The following is a 17,157-nucleotide window of genomic DNA, read 5'->3' as shown; positions in this document are numbered from 1 at the left end:
AGTAGCCGCGTATGCAGTGACTACTGAAACCGAAGTTATAGAAACACATCGTATTGACACCCTGTCTGTTCAAGCAGCAGAGCTTGTCGCTCTGACCCAAGCCTGCATACGAGCCAAGAACCTGAAAGTAAACATATACACAGATTCACGTTATGCATTCGGAGTCGTACACGACTTTGGAGTGCTCTGGCAAGAAAGAGGTTTTATGACTTCTCATGGAACCAAGATTCAGCATGGCCCCCTCATTCAAGCTCTGTTAGAAGCAATACAGTTACCGACAGCTATCGCTATCATGAAGTGCAAGGCACATACTAAAGTCACTGACATCATTTCCCAGGGTAACAACCTGGCAGATCGAACAGCCAAGCTCACAGCTCAGACTCCAGATATTCCAGTTAACACGACACAGACAGACATTCCAGATCAGGCTACTTGTATGACAGTTAAGGACCCTACACAAGACGTACTAGATATACAGTCACATGCTACCCCAGAGGAAATGGTCCGAACAAGGAGGGGTCCAGACAGATCAAGGATGGTTGACGAAGGGAAAAGCCACATGGTTTCTCCCCGACTCTATGGTTCAAGTCATTATTAACACCGCACATAGTCCAGCACATTTAGGAGAAAAAGCCATGTTAGACAGTATTCAGAACCTTTGGTTTAACAAGCATTTACGAGCAGCAGCCAAACAGAAAGTGCGTACCTGTATGATTTGTTGTCAGTTCAATCCAGGTAAAGGTGTCCCGGTGGAACAAGGTGGATTCCATCCTCCTGACCACCCTTTTGAAGTCCTCCAGATGGATTATATTCAGATGGAGCGATGTCGAGGTTTCAAGTATGTCCTCGTAGTTGTATGCGCTTTGTCCAGGTGGACAGAAGCATATCCAGTCCCAGATTACACCGCTGCGACCACTGCCAGGCAGTTGGTTCGTGAGTTTTTCCCCCGCTATGGATTGCCTAGGGTCGTGTATTCAGATAACGGCCAGCCATTCTCATCCGAGCTCATGAAATAAGTATCTCTTCTGTTAGGGTACCAGTGGAAGTTCCACTGTGTACGACACCCTGAAGCACCCGGTCTCGTAGAGAGACATAATCAGACTCTGAAAATCCGCATTGCCAAAGTATGCGCAGAGAAAGGCGTAGATTGGATAGTAGCACTGCCAGTCGCCCTTTTCTATATGAGAATGGTCGCTCACTCCCGTTCAGGTCTGTCCCCTTTCGAGGTAGTGTTCGGTCGTCCCCCAAATATGTGGGGTACACCTAGACCACGTACAATTACAGATGTTGACAGTAATATGCTGACAGATTACTTGGCCTCCTTGATGTCTGCACTACAATCTTGTCGTTCACAGGTTGCCGCTGCTTTTTCCAGACAACACCGAAGTGAAACCGCACGAGGTCATACCAGGCGACCTAGTCCTCGTGAGGAATTTTGATCGTTCAAGTCCGCTGGAGCCCCGCTGGAAGGAGCCCCGACTTGTACTACTAACCACCAGGACTGCCGTGAAGCTGGAAGGCAGGAAGGGGTGGTTGCACTCCAGTCATGTAAAGAGATTCCATGGACTCAAACCAAAGACTGTTTTCAAGGACTGCCCCGTTCTCAAGGACTGCCCAGATACTGACTCTAAACTTCCCCTGTTAGAGAAAACTCCGCAGCAGGAGTATAAAGAAAAACTGAGGTCTAGTAAGTCAGCCAGTTTAATTGTCTAAGTCCCTCTCGGGTGAAACGGTTAGACAGGTTCCTGACATGTATGAGATAGACCCACACAGTGAGAGAGTTAGTCAAAACTCTAAGAGAATACGATACTGTAAGAATCTTCGAAGTCGATGTATTATTACTCTATTGCTTTTGTTATTTCTGAGTCTTATGGTTACCTGCATAAGTTATGCCTTACATTTATGTTTTCCTATTAATTCACATGTACATATGTTTTCTAATGCTACAGTAGAGCACACTTTTAGTGACCTGCCTCCTCACGAGTTATCCTATCGTCTTGCCATGCGCAACAATACTTTTATCCGTATGTTACACTATTCACACCAGACCAGCAATGCCACTAATTGTTGGGTGTGTGGTCGACTCCCCCCTTTCCAGACACCGAAGGGAGTTCTGCCACTCTTTCCCTATCCGTTTTCACATAATGGTTCGTGTGGAGCATGGTCCACGTTAACGTCATCCTCAAATGATATGTTTCTTCTGAATCAGACATGTTTTCCAGACAAGGAAGGTCCTTCCCATAGAACAGGGTTAGATCTAGAAAATGAAGTATATGATCTAGGTAATTATTCCTCGAATTTCATGGTTTTGAATGTTCAGTCCGAGACTACTCCAGATTTGCCTGCTATTTCAGTTCTACCCGTGAAAGGTGAATTATGTGTCAGAAAGAATGGTTCCGCACATGTAGGTCATAGTGATTGTACTACTGTGGTCGAGTATAGTGACAGTGGGAAATCTATTTTCAAAGCCTCACGTCATTCATATTTTGTATGTGGCCAGACCGCATATGTACGTCTGCCCCTCGATTGGGATGGAACATGTTACATTGCCTTCCTACTGCCACCCGTTTTTCTAGCCCCATCCGATTATCACAGAAACACACATCTAGTACACGTTAGACATAGAAGGGAGACTGAGTCCCCAATTGTCGATCAAACTGAAACTGCCTTAGAACAGTATCAAGACTTCAATAAAGGTTTCTTTTTCTTCATAGGTCCTGTCCAGAATAGTAAGTTAATACGTAGGCTAACCAGAACCCTTGAAGCAGTAGTGAATGAGACTACTTCCGCTCTAGGTAACTTAACTGAAGAGCAATCTGCTATGAGATTTGTCGTGCTCCAAAATCGTCTCGTCCTTGACGTCATACTGGCCGACAGGGGAGGAGCTTGTAGAGTCATCGGATCTAGTTGCTGCATTTTTATTCCTAATAACGCACCGTCTGTTTATTCAGCTATAACCAGACTTCATAAAATTGCCCATCAGTTACACCAGAATCCAGGCACCTGGACATGGTCCGGTTGGCTCTGGAGTATAGTATCTGCCTGGGGATGGAAAGTATTGTCATTTCTAGGTATAGCAGTAATGATCATATTCAGTTGCTGCCTATGTTTACAATGTGGCCCTGCGATTTGCGGCTTGTGTGCTACCTCTTGTATTCCTAGTCCTAAGTCCCGTTCCAAGACAATTCGAGACGAGCAAATGATGCTATATGAACAGATAGATGGTATCATGAATATTGATGTTTCCTGATGGAAACGTAGGGCACAAGGAGGGAATGAGGAAAATAGAATTTTGCCTTGTCATGTGTGCCTACGTGTTCCCCATCCTATGTTATATGTACATGATCGATATGCATGTATCCCCCTATGATCGATTAAAGACGCAATTATAGTTGTGTCCAACGTTAGTATGCCAGTTTCCAGTTCTCATGAAAGCAACGAGTATTAGGCCTATGTTGCCCACGTTTTACATTATGCACGTTAATTTATTGAATTGTCCCCGTTTCTAGGCCTCAAAAGGGCCCGGACACCAGATTCAAGCTCCAGTCTCCTGAACCCACTCCGAGGAGCGATGCAGCCCCCACCTGCATCCCTGACCCTTCACTTACTTCCTGCCGCACAGCGCGGTGCCCGGCCTGGCTCTGCCTGCCTGTCTGCCAAGAATATGTTATGCCTCTAGTTATCAGTTCAGCTCTCCGTCTTCACATTCCTAAGCTACTGAACCACATAAACAGCTTCAGCTATAGTCTAGTCTTTCTGTCTCCATGCAAGAGAATTACTGTATTAATATTCATAGAAGATTCATAGCACACGCAATACACGTAGAATATATGCATGCACCAGCCTTAGTGTCAAGTAGCCTTTGCCCTGATAACTTTTAGATTCTATCAACATGTACTTATAAACACAAGATACCAGATATGCTATAGGTACATGTCGTCCTGACATCGCAGACTTTCGTCTCCTCTTCTAGTGCAGAAGTCATAGCCCCCAGTTCTCCCAGTCACACGTCATAGCCCGTTTGCGCGCACCACTAGGTTAAAGGTTCCAGCTGCTCAGGTAGCCCCCTCTATGTATCCACCCACTTTATGACACTTCTGTGACGTTTTCATCACATGTCTACGTGCACGCCCTGTGCACGCCTTCTTTTCACGCCCATGTGTTCTTATCTTACGCTTGTCACTAGTTACGCCTACTGTATGTAATGTAATTGTGATGTTTTACTATATATATCATGTACTGTTGATGAAACGTTGCAGCTGCCACTCGTGCCATTCTATTTCAGGCTGTTCCGATCCTGTCCCTTCCCTTATGCCTGAATAAAGCCCGTTCGACTCAGATACATCGGATCTTGCCTCTTATTTATTGAGCTATCTGTTTTATTAATGTATTCAAAAATAGTACCGGTAATTAATTATTTATTTACCACCATTTAGGTGTTGGCCCTACGCTGTCAGCATATACAAGACTTCTATATACGAAATTATCGACCCATATGCGATTCAGCCGTCATATCTCCGCACTGTTCCCGATAGCACGGGGCACACATCAGGGGTGCCCGCTCTCCCCACTCCTGTTCGCTCTAGCAATTGAACCACTGGTGATTCGCCTCCGGGAAAGGGGGACAGAGTGGGGCATCCCTATAGCAGACATAGTACACAGCGTGTCCTTTTATGCTGATGATTTACTGTTATAGGTGCGTGATATCACAATGTGCCATGCACCCATCTGGGAGATACTTGCAGACTTTGAAGTAGCACCGGGCCTAAAGGTCAACTGGGTGAAATCCACAATATAACCCCTAAGCTCTGACCTTCCCCCACAAGAGGTTAATATTGGTAATGTAGAACTAGGCTGAAGTGCGCAGGCCCCCCGGTATCTTGGAATCCAACTCTACCACTCCCCCACAGACTTATACGAGGGCAACCTTCGTAAGGCAGTGGCGGGGATACAGGCCCAAACTGGTTTCTGGACAACCCTGCCGTTGGCCCCGATCAGCAGAATAGCCCTAGTGAAGATTATCATAGTGCCATGACTCCTCTACCACTTCGCAAATCTGCAGATCATCCCTCCGTGCTCATTTTTCCGGGAACGAAACTCCCTGCTCACTTCTCTAATTTGGAACACAGGTCGACGCAGAGTGGCCCTGAAAAAGTTGTAGTTACCAACAACGCAAGGAGGATTGGAGCCCCAAAATTTGAGGCATACTTCCTGGCAGCTCAATTACAGTGTCCGTCTCGCTGGACAGCTGGATGCAGGGTGGAGGAGACCAGCTTGGAGGTGGGTCCCCTGACACTTCCAGCAATACGGCGCCTGCTTCTCCCCACTGCTCGAGAAGAAGTATCATACACACTGCAAGTGACAGTGGCAAAATCGTGTATGCACAGAATCCACAGCCTCTCATGTGGAACACAGCTATATACTCTGCTACTACCACTGGCAGGTCTACCATGAGGAAAATAAACATTTCACAGCCCAAACGTTGCCGCCATGGCCAGACCGTTTGCTTCATAAGATCACTTCTCTATTCGAGGACGGTCAGTTGCTCACCTTTGACTGCCTGGCAGAGGATACCGGGCTCCCGCAAGGACAATTTCTCCTACACAGACAGTTGGTCGCAGACTGCCAGCAACTTTGGGCCCTATCGGATAGGGAACGAGTCCTTCACACAATTCTCAATATGGGACAAGGACGACACTTAATCAACTGGCTATACAAAGCCATCCGGGAGCTTACGGTAATGCCGCTCACCCGGCTCCGGAAAACGTGGGAAGCAGAAATAGAGAGGGCACTCATGACAAGGAATGGGAAGTCGCCCTAGAGTATCCCAAGAAAATATCCCGAAATGCAAGATTTAAAAACATTCAGTTCAATTTCCTACACAGAGCATACCTCACACCAGAGCGGCTCCAGCGATATTATCAAGACACAATTTATCTGTTCTCGCTGTAATACTCCTGGTGCTACTTTCCAGCATATGTCTGGAGCTGTCCCACCATACAACCATACTGAGATGCAATTCACACTAGGCTGCGGGAGGTCACGGGGATACCCAACATAATCCAATGGGAAGCCTGCACGCTCTGCATGTTCCGCCGCCAGAAACGCTATAAAACACAGACGTGGTTTGTTTCCCTGGCCCTTCTGTTAGCGAAGCATGGAATTGCCATGCACTGGTGTTCCCCTGAGTGACCCCCAATAGCAGCCTGGTCAGGAGCAGTCTATAAGTGGGGCACAGCGGAGGAGGAGGAAGCACTGAGAAATGAAGAGGTACAAGCTGCATGCCGCCGACGCATCTCCGCAGAATGGGCCGAGCTCCTCCAGGGATTCCTACAGCATGGAATTGAAACCCAAGTAGCTCCAACGTAACACTGTCCCCAGGCAACACTCAACCTCATACCCCTACCTGGAATCCAGGGTATAACCACACCACAGCAATACTTAACGCAAGCCAAGACTCAAGGCCAGTGACATAACCCCATGAAAACATTACGCACCCCACCCACCCCCTATATATAATTAATTTCCCATCACTGAATTCCCAGTTTGATCACCTGGTTAACGATAAACAGACCTACCCCAGCGCGCACACGTTCAAGATCTATACCATTGGGTATTACACCATTCCGGGAAACTCAGATTACATCTCCCAACCACATAAGCTGTGGCTAACCTGCCAACTTGAACTCCCTTCTATATATCTCCATGTCAGAGCATTAATGGTAAATGTGAAGTTGTGAAACAATGGGTGTATGATTACTGTGATCTAAATGTTTACCAGATATGTAAAATGGAAAACCCAATAAAATAGTTTACTTAAAAGAGAGAGTGGATGTAGAAACTGACATAGAGTTCTAAGGGACAGGTGTACGACCATTAAGTTTTTTTTTTCAGAACAAAATTTTTTTTTTTTTTCAAGTACTGACATTGCACAGAGTATAAGGACATCGTCCCGCATCACAACGCAGGACCAATGAGCATAAGCATATAGAAAAAAGGATATGCATTCAGTACAAGCATTATTGCATTAAACACCCAACCCCCCAACTCCCTAACTCCCCTGACCCAACCCCGCCCTCCACCCAGTGTCTGCTAATCACAAGGCATAGAAAATAATAATAGCCAGTGTGCGTACTCCCTGTCGCCCCGGGTACAGTAGTTAAAGGTCTTCCCCAGTGTCCTGGGCCATCGGTGATTCCAGCCACAGTCCCCTGTATTCCGCCCATCTTTTCCATATCTTAATATGTTTCCGGGGGCATCCCCTGGCCTCAAAGATCGGGCGCTCAAGTCCCATGCAAAAGTCCAATCCTCGTCTCCAAACCTCCAACAAAGGGGCCCTGGGGTCCTTCCAGGCCCTGGCTATGTCCCGCTTGGCTACAGTAAGGCCCAGGACCAGTAAGTGACGCTTGTAAATGTTGCCCCCCACCTGTTCCATAACATGAAGCAAGCCAAGCTGCGGTGTTCGGGGAAGGTCCCAGCCCAGAACCTCAGTCAAACAGTCCCAGACCCCCACCCAGTACCTGGCCAGGTTCGCACATGACCACACAGTATGGACAAACGTTCCAACCGCCCGGCCACATCTCAAGCATTCGGGGGAGGCAATCAAACCTGCTTTCCACAACCGCTCTCTGGTAAAGTAGGCCCTATGTAAGTATTTAAACTGAATAAAGCGGAGGCGCATCGCAATGGCTGCCCCCTTAGGGGCCTCCAGGGCCTCTCTCCAGTCCTCTTCCTCGAACGCCCCAAGATCTCTCTCCCATGCAGTACGTAACCCATCAAGAGAGGAGGAACAGTGCGTGACCAGAGTTCGGTATATATTGGAAATCTTTTTCTCCTCTAGTTCCCCCATGAACACCTTGGCCTCCAGGGGGCTGAACTCGGGCAGAGATTCCAAGCCCACCAGGGAGGGAGATAGTGCATGGCGTAGTTGCAAATATTTAAAGAATTGAGTTTTGGGCATGTCGTATTCCTCCCGCAACATCTGGAAAGACTTAAGGGTGGTGCCCCTCAGGACGCTGCCGAGCGTGGAGATACCGATATCATCCCAGCCCCTGAATCCCCGTAGGGACGCCAGTTCCGGGAGACGGCCGTTCTGCCACAGCGGGGTCTCCCCCGTCAATCTATTCCACCATCCCATGCGGCGCAAGGCAGCGCGCCACACCCGGAAGACCACCTGAGTGACCATGGGGAGTCGTTTCCTGATAGCTGCCGAATAAAGAATGGTGTGGACCGTATCTGGATCCATCAGGTACCGCTCCAGGGCATAAGTCGGGTCACCCCGATCCCCATACCACCAGTCGTTGAGCACCAGCAGGTGCGCCGCCTGATAGTATGATAAAATGTCTGAGGTGGCCAGGCCCCCGCAGTACGTAGAAAGAAAGCAGGTGCGGAGAGCCACTCTCGCCACTCCCCCAGCCCAAAGGAACTGACTTAGGGCGGCGTTCACTTGGCGAAACCACTGCGGGGCAATGGGGTATGGGTGGTTCTGCAAGTGGTATAGAAGGCGCGGCAGGGCCACCATTTTAAAGATCGCCGACCGGCCATATATGTTCAGCGGCATTCTGGACCAGGTTTTTATGTCCGAACGCACCCTGTCCCACACAGGCACCACATTGCGCTCCCATGCCAAGTCTGGAACATCTGTAAGAAAGATACCCAGGTACTTGAGGCCCCCCACCGCGCTCTGCAGTGTCAAGGCCCAATCACCCGGCCCGTCCCCGCCGCCCAGAGCCCACAGCTTGGACTTCTGCACATTCAGATACAATCCCGAAACCTCCCCGAAGATTTTCATTATCTCCAGGACCCTGGGTCCGGACCTATTGAGGTCCGTGAGGAAGAACAGGACATCGTCGGCGTAGAGCGCAATGCGGTCGGAGGGGCCCATGTCCCATTCCAGTCCCCGGAGTTGCGCATCCATCCTCACCCACGCCGCCAGAGGCTCCATGGCCAGGGCGAATAGGTAGGGGGAGAGAGGGCATCCCTGCCTGGTGCCCCGTCCGATGGGGAAGGACTCGGACGCCGCTCCCGCCACCCGCACCGACGCGGTCAGGTCCGTATAGAGCAAGCTCAAGTACGAGAGGAAGACCGGCCCGAGATTGAGGCGGGACAGCAGTGCCCTAAGGTACACCCAGCTGAGCGAGTCAAAGGCTCGGTCGATATCTGCCAGGAGGAGCGCCGTTGGGATCCCGGCGGCCCGGGCTGTCTCTACCACCACCTGCGCCCGGCGAATGTTGTGCCGAGTTGCTCTATGGGGCATGAACCCCGCCTGGTCAGGGTGTACTAAGTCAGTGATGTACGGGAGAAGGCGGTTGGCCAAGGCCTTGGCCAATATTTTCGCCTCGAAATTTAAGAGGGAAATCGGTCTGTACGAAGAATGCTGTTCCGGGGGCCTCCCTGGCTTACAGAAAACAACAATTTCTGCGTGTCGCCAATCCGCTGGTAGGAGTCCACTCTCCCTGGCCGCCTCCAGTGCCAACTGGTAGCGCCCCTCCAGCTGGATGTGAAAGGTCTTCATAAACTCGCACGGAAATCCGTTCGGCCCCGGGGCTTTGCCGGTGTTCAATTCCCCAAGTGCCGTGCCCAGTTCCTCCAAAGAGAGGGGAAGGTCCAGCCGATCCCTGGCCTCCTCTGGGAGGGCGCGCGGCGGGAGATCTGCCAAAAATGTGTCTATATCCTCCGCAGAGAGGACCTCGCGGGGGGCATAAAGATCGGCATAATACCTCGCGAAGCTGGCAGCTATGGCCTCAGGGGCCGCCAACTGGACACCTTGGACATCCCTAATGCCCGGCAGAACGACCATTAAGTTTAGCGAGTCACAAATTGAAACTCGCTAAATTTAATGTACAACAGTGTCTCAGACACTGTTTGCGATTCCCAATGGGGTCACAAATTGCATGTCTCATGAATATTAATGAGGCTGTCGCAATTTGCGACCCCATTGGGAATGGCTAGCACTCCCAGGGATGGTAGCCTGCTGGAGTCAACACACCACCATGTCTGTGACTGCTTTCAAATAAAGCAGTTTTTTTTTTAAATGCAGCCCTTTTTCTTAAAAGAAAACAGGAGGCATTTAAAAAAGAAAAATGAAACTATTCAGTTTCATTTCTTAAGGGCAGGCAGTCGTCCCTGGGACCTCTGACTGCCCTTAAAAAATATGTATGCACCCATTCACAAAGAGGAAGGGGTCCCCTGTGAACCCATTCCTATTTGCGAGTGGGTTACCACCTACTTGAAGTAGGTGGTAAACTGCGAGTGTTTTGCGGCCACAAATGCGGTCGCAAAACAACAGTACATGGCATGGTGACTCGCTTTTGGGAAGGGACGCCCCTTCCTAATAGCCGAAGTCGCAAACGCTAATTAGCGAGTTAGTATTTGCATTTGTACATGCCTGCAACCTTTTTTGCGGTCCCAAACGGGTCGATCTCCCGTCTGCAGCCTCAAAAAAGGTTGTACATCCTGGCCCTTAAACTCTATTTTGGTAGTGGGTGCGCACAGACTTATTTTTCGATTAGATAGTGTGCTGATGTGGTTACATTTTAAGACTCTAAGGCTGTTTGATGTTTTGATGCTCCGCTAAATATGCTTTGCTGCATTAAGCGTTCAGTTTTAGATTTTTGTTATTTGGTTCATTACAATTTAGCAAAATATTGTAAACTGGATTATGTCTCTAGTGTTTGCTAAGCAGTAAACAATTATTTTCCTGAAATCATAATGGAACATACGGTTAGAGGTTCCGCTAATGAGTACAAGTAATACTATAGGACATTTGAATACACTTTATTCATTTTTCAGGGACTTTAAAATTGGCGGTGCTATGGGTGAGAAAAAACACACAGAAGGAGGAGGTGTACAGATAATGATGGGTGCAGGGTATGTATATCATGATTTAATGCTAAACAGCCTATTCACAGGGAAATACATTTACCAAATCTATAACAGACATTTCACAATATCCTTCTCTGGTGCTATTGTTCATCTGTTTTAAAAAAAAACATGTTTTATTGTTTTGCATCAGAGTCATGTACAGCGCCCAATAATGGGCCAAAACAATCAAATTCATTTAACACATTCTCCGTAGCCATTAGCCACTATACAGGATCCCCTGTGTAGGTAAGTCTTGACCTCTGTTCTGCCCTCTTCCCACCTTGGACGTGACGCAGTTCATATATGGGCATTATTCAACTGATTACTCTCAACTAACCATGCCCCCAACTTCAACTAACCTCCAGCCTCCCCCTCTCCCCCACCCTCCCAGGCGTGTCATGCAAGGGCACGCCCCGGTATTCTGGAGAGCTAAGAACTTAAGCTCATAGTGCATCAGGACGGTTATAGTCGCCACAGGGCCGGACATCTCTCCCAAGCATCAGTAACAGCTGCGGACTGACATGATGAGTTGCAGTCAAACCTGATTGTTTGTTAATCAACGGCCACCACGGGGACATCTCCCGGGGCATCATCTCCATCCTCCTCAGGGGTCTTAAGTGCCATAACCAACCTCTCCCACGCCCTCGCCCTCTCCAGCGCCCTCTCGCTGCTCGTTCAATGTGCAATTTGTAATCGAGTAGTACCCTCACATTCGGCCCACTTTTGCAATTCTGCCTTCCACCTAGTTATGCTGGGGCCCTTTTTCGCTTTCCAATGGGTGGTTCTTTTGGCCAAGAGGAACCCCAAATCGATACATCTGCTAGTGATTGTCTTCTTTGAGGTGTGGGGAAACCAATGTAGGATACAATGCGCCATGGAGAGATTTAAGTCCCTATCAGTAAGGTCTATCAATACAGTTGTCACCTCCTCCCAAAAGTTGTCAAGAAATGGGCAGTCCCATAGCATGTGTTTAAAATCTGCTTCGTCTGCTGCGCATCTTGGGCTGGCCGCTGGTTGGGTCGGAAAATACCTATGTAACCGGGCTGGTGTGAGGTACGCCCTGTGGAGGATGTGAAAGTGTACCAACTGGAACCTTGTGTTTCTCGTACTTTTCCAGGCCCTCTCTACTATCTCGCTTCATGCTCTATCTGGGATGTCACTCCCCAAGTCCTCTTCCCATTGGCGCTTCAGGGCCGTCATTGGGGATAAGGATTCTAGCGCCATGCGTCTAGAAAGACATGTCGCCGCCTTTATGGTGCTCGCCGCCATCACCATGTATTGGCACCCCATAGAAGTAGGCGGCCCAGTGAGGCCCATGTTCCAATGCTTCCTGATGGCTGCCGTGAGGGCAGTATATTGAAGGAAATCCCCTCCTGGCAGGTCATATCGGTCCCTCAACACGTCAAACGGGATCAAGGCTCCCTCTTCGTAGAGGTCTCCCAGTGTCGCCAGCCCCTGCTGTTCCCAGGTCTCCAACCTCCGCCAATTACCCCCATGCGGCAGGGCCCTGCACATCTTCAGTGGGATTTCAGGCACATAAGGGCACTTAATAGCCGCCCTCCGCAGGTACCTATTCCAGCATTTCCGCGCCGTAGTAAACTCCAGAGTGAGGGGCGTTGCCCCAAGTGGGAGTCGCAGCACTATGCGGGACAGCACCAAAAGGGGATCCCATACTTCCCCGGCCTCTTCCTCAGACCTGGGGGCCCTGGCCACCCATTGTGTTAGCCACTGAAATTGAGCTTCTAGATAATACATTTCGTATTCCGGAACCGCTAGCCCCTCTTCTGCACGGGGTCTCATGAGTATATTGAGGGCCACCCTGCGTCTGCCCTTACCCCATAGAAACGATGTGACCATTGTCCTGAGCTGCTTAAAATATGTTGCTGGTATCCAGATTGGTAGGGCCTTGAAGAAGTATAACAGGTGCGGCAAAGTCGCCATTTTAAGAAGCGCCACACGGCCCGCCACTGATAGTGGCAAGGATTCCCAGACGAAGTTGGCTTTGGTCCCCCTGATAGCTTTCCCAATGTTCCCTTCCAGGATATCCCCTTGTTCGTGGTAGATAAGTGTCCCCAAGTAGGGTAAGCAACTGTCCTACCACTGCCCCCCCTCTGTGCTCTTCGGACCTCGCCTGCCCCTGCGGCACTATTGTTCATCTATTATGATTGTTTCATTTCTACTGACATCAGAAGTAACTCAAGCAATAACTTTAACTTTCACAAAGACAGAACAAAGTTTCTCTCAATATCAATTATTTGGTGTGAGGTTTGACCGCCTAGGATGGCGGCCCCAAACCTGGTGAGGCTCCAGCTGAGCCTGAAAAACCTACATTATCCTGGCCCTATTGACACACGGGTTGCTTGGTTCTCGAGTACGAGTGTGCAGAGGGTTCAATGAACCTCTGCCTCTCTTGATACACAGACTTGGGGGCATATTTATGACCTTGTTTACATCACGTTTGCAGCACGCAACATAGTACATGTGCGGCGCAAACCTTAAGTGATATTCATGAAACCCTACTAGCCCACTTTGTGTGGCCCTGAGTGGCTTCATAAATCTGGATTGAAGCAGAGAGCAGCAGTTATCAAATCTGCATAAAAGAGTCTTGAAAATGAAGTATGCTGGGTCGCTTGATATTTTTCTTAGAGAGTGAAGGTAGAAACTGACAGAGAGCTCTAAAACTCAATTCTGGTAGTGGGTGCGCACAGACTTATTTTTCGATTAGATAGTGTGCAGATGTGGTTACATTTTAAGACTCTGTAGTTGGTTGATGTTTTGCTGTTCCGGTAAATATGCTTTGCTGCATTAAACATTTAGTTTTAGATTTTAATTATTGGGTTCATTACAACTGTGCAAACTATAGTAAACTGGATCATGTCTCTAGTGTTTGCTAAGCAGTAAAAAAATATGTGCCTGAAATTATAATTGAACATATGGTTAAAGGTTCCGCTAATGAGTACAAGTAATACTACAGGACATTTTAATGCACTTTATTACTGTTCATTTTTATTCATTTTTCAGAGACTTTAAAATTGCCGGTGCTTTGGGCGGGAAAAAACACACAGAAGGAGGAGATGCACAGATGATGATGGGTGCAGGGTATGTATATCATGATTTAATGCTAAACAGCCTATTCACAGGGAAATACATTTACTAAATCTATGACAGGCATTTTACAATAACCTCCTCTAGCGCTGTTATTACTCTGTTACAATTGTTCAATTCTTCCGATATCAGAAGTAACTCAAGCAATAACTTGAACTTTCACAAAGACAGAACAAAGTTTCACTCAATAACAAAAATTGTGTGGTGGGAGGTTTGACTGCCTTAGATGGCGGCTCCAACCTGGTGAGGCTCCAGCTGAGCCTGAAAAACCTACATTATCTCGACCCTATTGACACACAGCCTGCTCGGTTCTTGAGTACGAGTGTGCAGAGGGTTCAATGAACCTCCCCAGTGGCTACTCATGCCTCTCGTGACACACAGATTTGGGGCATATTTATGGGTAAACATCACTTACAACGAAACTTTTACAACGCACTACCATTACAACGCGGTCATTACAACGCAAACTATTACAACGCATTGCTCTGGGGGGCGCTCTAGGATAGGGAATAGGTTAATTTACTATCCAATAACCTTCCCTAGTGTCCACGGGGACTGGAGTTGGAATAGTAAATTAAACTATTCACTATCCAGCACCCAAAAGCGCTATGCGTTGTAATGGTATGCGATGTAAAAACCGCGTTGTAAAGGCAGGCGTTGTAATAGCCTGCGTTGTAACGTCATACATCCATATTTATGACCAGTTTTGCATCAAGTTTGCACCACGCAAGATGGTACATGTGCGGCGCAAACCTTAAGTGAGATTTATGAAAACCGTGCGAGGCCACTTTCTGTGGCCCTGAGTGGCTTTGTAAATCTGGATTGAAGCCGAGAGCAGCAGTTATCAAATCTGCATAAAAGAGTCTTGAAAATGAAGAATGTTGAGTCGCTTGATATTTTTCTCAGAGAGTGAAAGTAGAAACTGACATAGAGCTTTTAAACTGTATTTTGGTAGTGGGTGCGCACAGGCTCCATTTTCGATTAGGTAGTTTGCTGATGTGGTTACATTTTTAAACTGGGGCTGTTTGGTGTTTTGCTGTTCCACTAAATATCCTTTGCTGCAATAAACGTACAGTTTTAGATTTTAGTTTTGGGTTCATTACAACTTTGCAAAATATAGTAAACTGGATCATGTCTCTAGTGTTAGCTAAGTAGTAAACAATTATTTGCCTCAAATCATAATGGAAAATACGGTTAGAGGTTCTGCTAATGAGTACACGTAATACTTGTTGAGCAGTAAACAATTATGTGCCTGAAATTATAATGGAACATATGGTTAGAGGTCCAGCTAATGAGTGCTAGTAAAACCACATGACATTTGAATACACTTTATTACTGTAAATTTTTATTCATTTTTCAGAGACTTTAACATTGCCAGTGCTTTGGGTGGGAAAAAACACACAGAAGGAGGAGGTGCACACATAACGATGGATGCGGGGTATGTATATCATGATTTAATGCTAAACAGCCTATTCACAGGGAAATACATTTACCAAATCTAGAACAGACATTTCACAATATCCTCCTTTTGCGCTACTGTTACTCTGTTACGATTGTTCCATTTCTTCTGATATCAGAAGTAACTCAAGCAATAATTTCAACTTTCACAAAGACAGAACAAAGGGGCATATTACCAAGGGCCATTATCGCCGCTTTAGCGGGACTTTTTCCCGCTAAAGCGGCGATAATTTTATCGCCCTATTACCAAGCTATCGCTAACACCAGTTAGCGACAGCTTGTAGGCGATAGCGGGCATTTAGGGGCCCACTTTGCATGTCAGCGATAATTATCGCTAATGACATGCAAAGTGGGCGTGCCAAGATGTTAGCAACTGAAAACAGTCGCTAACATCGCTATCTCCTATTACCTACAAAGGCGTAGTTTTGGAAATATTCGCGCTAAGCGCGAATATCTCCAAAAGTTAACACCTGCCCTGACCAGTTCTTAGCCATGTTATCCAATGGGAGGTGGATAACATGGCTAAGAGCATTGTCACGATAATGTGTGAACATCGCTGTATTTCCAGCGATATTCACGCATTTCGAATGATTTTTATCGTTTCTGAGATAAACCTTGATGATAGCAAGGTATCAGCGATAAAAATCGTCGTAGCGCGGCGATAAAATTATTCCCGCATACCCTGCTTAGCGATATATATCGCTATTGCTAAGTAATATGCCCCAAAGTTTCGCTCAATAACAAAATTTGTGTGGTGTGAGGTTTGACTGCCTTAGATGGCGGCTCCAACCTGGTGAGGCTCCAGCTGAGCCTGAAAAACCTACATTATCCTGACCCTATTGACACACTGTTTGCTCGGTTCTCGAGTACGAGTGTGCAGAGGGTTCAATGAACCTCCCCAGCGGCTACTCATGCCTCTCTTGACACACAGACTTGGGGGCATATTTATGGCCTGTTTTGCTCTACGGTTGTACCACGCAATATGGTACATGTGCGGCGCAAACCTTAAGTGATATTCATGAAACCCTACAAGGCCACTTTGTGTGGCCCTGAGTGGCTTCATAAATCTGGATTGAAGCAGAGAGTAACAGTTATCAAATGTGTATAAAAGAGTCTTGGAAATGAAGTATGCTGGGTCGCTTGATATTTTTTCTTAGAGAGTGAAGGTAGAAACTGACACAGAGCTCTAAAACTATGTTGGTAGTGGGTGTGCACAACTTATTTTTCGATTAGATAGTGTGCTGATGTGGTTACATTTTTAAACTCTGGGGCTGTTTGTTGTTTTACTGTTCCACTAAATATCTTTTGCTGCAGTAAATGTTTAGTTTTAGATTTTAGTTTTGGGTTCATTACAACTTTGCAAAATATAGTAAACTTGATCATATCTCTAGTGTTTGCTAAGCAGTAAACAAGTATTTGCCTGAAATCAGATTGGAACATATGGTTAAAGGTTCCGCTAATGAGTACAAGAAAAACTACAGGACATTTGAATACACTTTATTACTGTACATTATTATTCTTTTTTCAGAGACTTTAAAATTGCCAGTGCTGTGGATGGGAAAAAACACACAGAAGGAGGAGGTGCACACATAACGATGGATGCAGGGTATGTGTATTATTATTTAATGCTAAACAGCTTATTAACAGGGAAATCCATTTACCAACTCTCCAACATACATTTCACAATAATCACCATTGTTACTCTGTTACGATTGTTCCATTTCTTCTGAT

The 17,157-nt window shown here is 47.1% G+C and overlaps 1 protein-coding gene across 1 annotated transcript in view; it reads left to right on the top strand.

Moving 5' to 3' along the window:
- Nucleotides 1-17,157, top strand: part of LOC144762755 (uncharacterized) — an 842,179-nt gene that overhangs the window by 766,992 nt on the left and 58,030 nt on the right. The window contains exons 36-39 of the mRNA XM_078648006.1: nt 10,792-10,869; nt 13,885-13,962; nt 15,329-15,406; nt 16,955-17,032. Coding sequence (XP_078504132.1) covers nt 10,792-10,869; nt 13,885-13,962; nt 15,329-15,406; nt 16,955-17,032 — 312 coding nt within the window. The remainder of the gene's footprint in view (nt 1-10,791; nt 10,870-13,884; nt 13,963-15,328; nt 15,407-16,954; nt 17,033-17,157) is intronic.

Source organism: Lissotriton helveticus, chromosome 6 (assembly GCF_964261635.1).
Source record: "Lissotriton helveticus chromosome 6, aLisHel1.1, whole genome shotgun sequence".
In the NCBI taxonomy this organism is placed as follows: domain Eukaryota; kingdom Metazoa; phylum Chordata; class Amphibia; order Caudata; family Salamandridae; genus Lissotriton; species Lissotriton helveticus.
The sequence above is the reverse complement of the archived record's forward strand: the minus strand, read 5'-3'. Positions and strand labels throughout refer to the sequence as shown.